The following is a 2921-nucleotide window of genomic DNA, read 5'->3' as shown; positions in this document are numbered from 1 at the left end:
TTTTTTTTTTAAGAAATAAAAAAAAATCAAAACAGTCCACAAGGACTGGGCAGGCCCAGTCCCATCTTGACTCGGAAGATAGACCCCTGGTCCTCCTGACGCATAGAAGCTTGGCAAGATGATAATGCTCATGGAAAACGTACCGTAAGACAATGAGGCAGACCGCACGACCGAAGACTCCTGGCCCCGACAACCCAGTGCAAGGCATGCCTACGGACCTAACATTTCTAAAAATGGGAAGGTAGTTGACAGACAGTTATGCATATTTAAATGCCGTGATATCCCAGCCAACGGAAACTTGATGTAAATTATCCTTGCTTTGCAGCATCTAGCCACCCCTTTCCATTAGCAGTCATTGCCCATTCTAAACCCCAACTTCCTGTCACCTCTTTTACGCACCAAAAATATGAGGTGCACTCTCTTGTTAGTCGCTAGCTTGGCTGGTCTTGCCGTTGCGCAGCCTATTGTTGAATGCAAAAATACATCCACAAGCACGCTACCAAAGGACGAGGCCACCGAACAGCCCATGCCTACTCCCACCAAGCTCACTAGCGGTTCCCTCAAACCCTTCAAGCTGCCCGCGAAAGGACAGGGCAGCGTAGTTTTGCTATGCGGAGTTCACATTAATAGCAAGAAACTGAAGAGTGAGGATTGTGTTGGCACGGAGAGATTTTGCAACGAGGCTCTCTATAGAGATTTGGAAGAGACGTTTGCTAGCCCCGAGGAATGCCTTGCTAGTCAACAGCCTAAGAAGACCGCCGTAACCGAGAAGGATCTACGAAAGGACGAGGCCACAAAGCTACATGAAGATGCGGTGTCTTGTTTCGATGCTTTAGATGAAGTATTTAAGCAATGCCGGGAGAGCAAGATGGATGATTGTCGGAAGGGCAAGGCCGACGTGCAGCAGTGCAAATCAGAGGCCGACAAGCAGTGCGTACTGGAGACGGAAGACGAAGCAGCCAGATGCAGGAAACTTCCGGACACTGTCCCAGGAAAGGAGCGAGATCCTCTGAATAACCAAGCCGCACAGAAGTCGGAAAGGAAGAAAATCGACGATCACTGTGGGCGCTTTGGCGATGATGGTGAGAAAAAGTCCGAGTGTAACTTGGCAGTGAGACGCTGCGTTGGTCGGGTACGCAAAGACGCATCCTTGGAGGATTTCCTGGCCTGTGTGGACAATACACAGGCCTGTGCTATATATAAGTTTGCAGACGAGCATGATGCCTGCGTTATAAACGCGGAGCAATGTGCAAAAGAGTTGAAAGGAGCATCTGACGGGTTCGATAAGCTCGCCAAGTGCGCGAGGGACCGCACCAACAAAACTTAATTAACTGGCTGAGCCTCTCTCGCCTTTGGCCCTGGCCACGAGCGACATGAACTACGCGTCGAGCTCAAGATATTTTATTTCCTTATCTGGTTCGATTTTCTCTTTTCTTGGCTTCTAGATACTTGCAGTAGTCGACTGTTAACGCCAGCCCTCACCCCTAGGAGCCGCGCGAGCGCTCTTCATTTCTCCTTCAATTTTCCAGTTGATCCATTTACTTTGGAATACCGGTTATAGTTCCGCAGTTATCAATATATTCGGTTGAGAGCTTTTTAGAGTTAAAATGATAATTGTAGAAATGTGTGTAGATAAAACACTACGCCACCCCTTGCACGTTAGAGCTGTTGATTAGCGAGTTATTGGGTCCGTTGCGAAGGATGCATCCGCATAAACACGGCGCTTGAGGTCCGTGATACGGTAACTGCCGCTGAGGCAAATCCCGTACAATTTCGTTGTTGATATATATCTGAAGAGGTGTTTGAGTATTTGGATGTGGATCTCAGTTGGGCCTTGATTAGCTTCACATAGCCGTTGTACGGTATATGTGATATCAGGCCTTGTCCCCATGGATAGAAAGTTCAGACTGCCAGTACGTTCAAGCCAGTCTGTGGATGGCATCACTACATCCAGTTCTTTCCAGTTAGCCGGTATCTCGGTCTTCGAAGGCCAGGGGCTCTGTGCCTTGTTGAGCTGTTGGTCGTCAGTTAGCCGGGATTTCGATCTTCGACGGCCAGGGGCTCTGTGCCTTGTTGAGTTGTTGGTCAGGGAAGAATTTCTGTATGATCCTGTCGATGAATTTCTCTTGGCTGATCCAAATGCGGCGCTGTGGTCGGTCTCTCTTGATTTCAAGACCTAGGAACTCTGTCACGTCGCCGATTTCCTTGATTTTGAATCGCAAGGCAATCGACTCAGCTGTGTCCTTGACCATCTGTTTAGTGGGTGCCGCAATGATCATATCATCGACATATAGAAGGATGTGGACTCCATCGTCTCGTCGGAAGAGACAGAGTTCTGATGCAAGTGGCGCAAATCCTAGCTCTTTCAAATATGCGCGGGCTGTATCAAACCACCACAGCGGTGATGTTGGAAGTCCATAGAGTGCTCGTCTTAACAGACACACTCGTCCGGATCCATCATCAAAGCCTTGCGGTTGTTTCATGTACACTTCCTGTCGTGCCTCTGCATTTAGGACCGCAGTCACTGCATCATATTGGCCCCATTCCAAGTCTAGCAGAGCAACGACTGTACAGAAGAGTCGCACTGATGTCATGTGTGCTACTGCTGCATAGAGATCTTCTAGGGCGTAGGAGTCTTTCATTTGATCACCCCGTACGACCCATCTGGCTCGTACGTAGGGTTCAGCATCCTTTGGGCATTACTCATCATACACCCATCTGCTGTCTAGAGCAACTTTGCCCGGTGGCAGCTCAACAAGTATCCAGACATCCATCTCAACGAGGCTGCGGAACTGTTTTTCCATTGCTGGCAGCCACTTTGACTTGTAGTCATTTCGCACACGGGCATCAAACAAGTTCTTTGGTACCCGTGGCTGGTTGAGATGTTCTCTGATCTTTATGACCGACCACATCGGTATCAG

The 2921-nt window shown here is 48.9% G+C and overlaps 2 protein-coding genes across 2 annotated transcripts; one reads left to right on the top strand and one right to left on the bottom strand.

Moving 5' to 3' along the window:
- Nucleotides 1-406: 406 nt before the first annotated feature.
- MAA_10912 (telomere-linked helicase 1) lies at nucleotides 407-1327 on the top strand (the record flags this gene model as incomplete). The annotated part of the gene is made up of 1 exon (XM_011412858.1): nucleotides 407-1327. The coding sequence occupies one exon, from the start codon at nucleotides 407-409 to the stop codon at nucleotides 1325-1327; it is 921 nt and encodes a 306-aa protein (XP_011411160.1).
- A 697-nt stretch (nucleotides 1328-2024) lies between these two features.
- Nucleotides 2025-2642, bottom strand: MAA_00408 (Reverse transcriptase, RNA-dependent DNA polymerase; the record flags this gene model as incomplete). The annotated part of the gene is made up of 1 exon (XM_007818406.2): nucleotides 2025-2642. The coding sequence occupies one exon, from the start codon at nucleotides 2640-2642 to the stop codon at nucleotides 2025-2027; it is 618 nt and encodes a 205-aa protein (XP_007816597.2).
- Between the last annotated feature and the right edge of the window lie 279 nt (nucleotides 2643-2921).

This window comes from Metarhizium robertsii (genome assembly GCF_000187425.2).
Source record: "Metarhizium robertsii ARSEF 23 chromosome Unknown MAA_Scf_3, whole genome shotgun sequence".
Taxonomy (NCBI): Eukaryota; Fungi; Ascomycota; class Sordariomycetes; order Hypocreales; family Clavicipitaceae; genus Metarhizium; species Metarhizium robertsii.
This window is presented reverse-complemented; position numbering and strand designations above follow the sequence as displayed.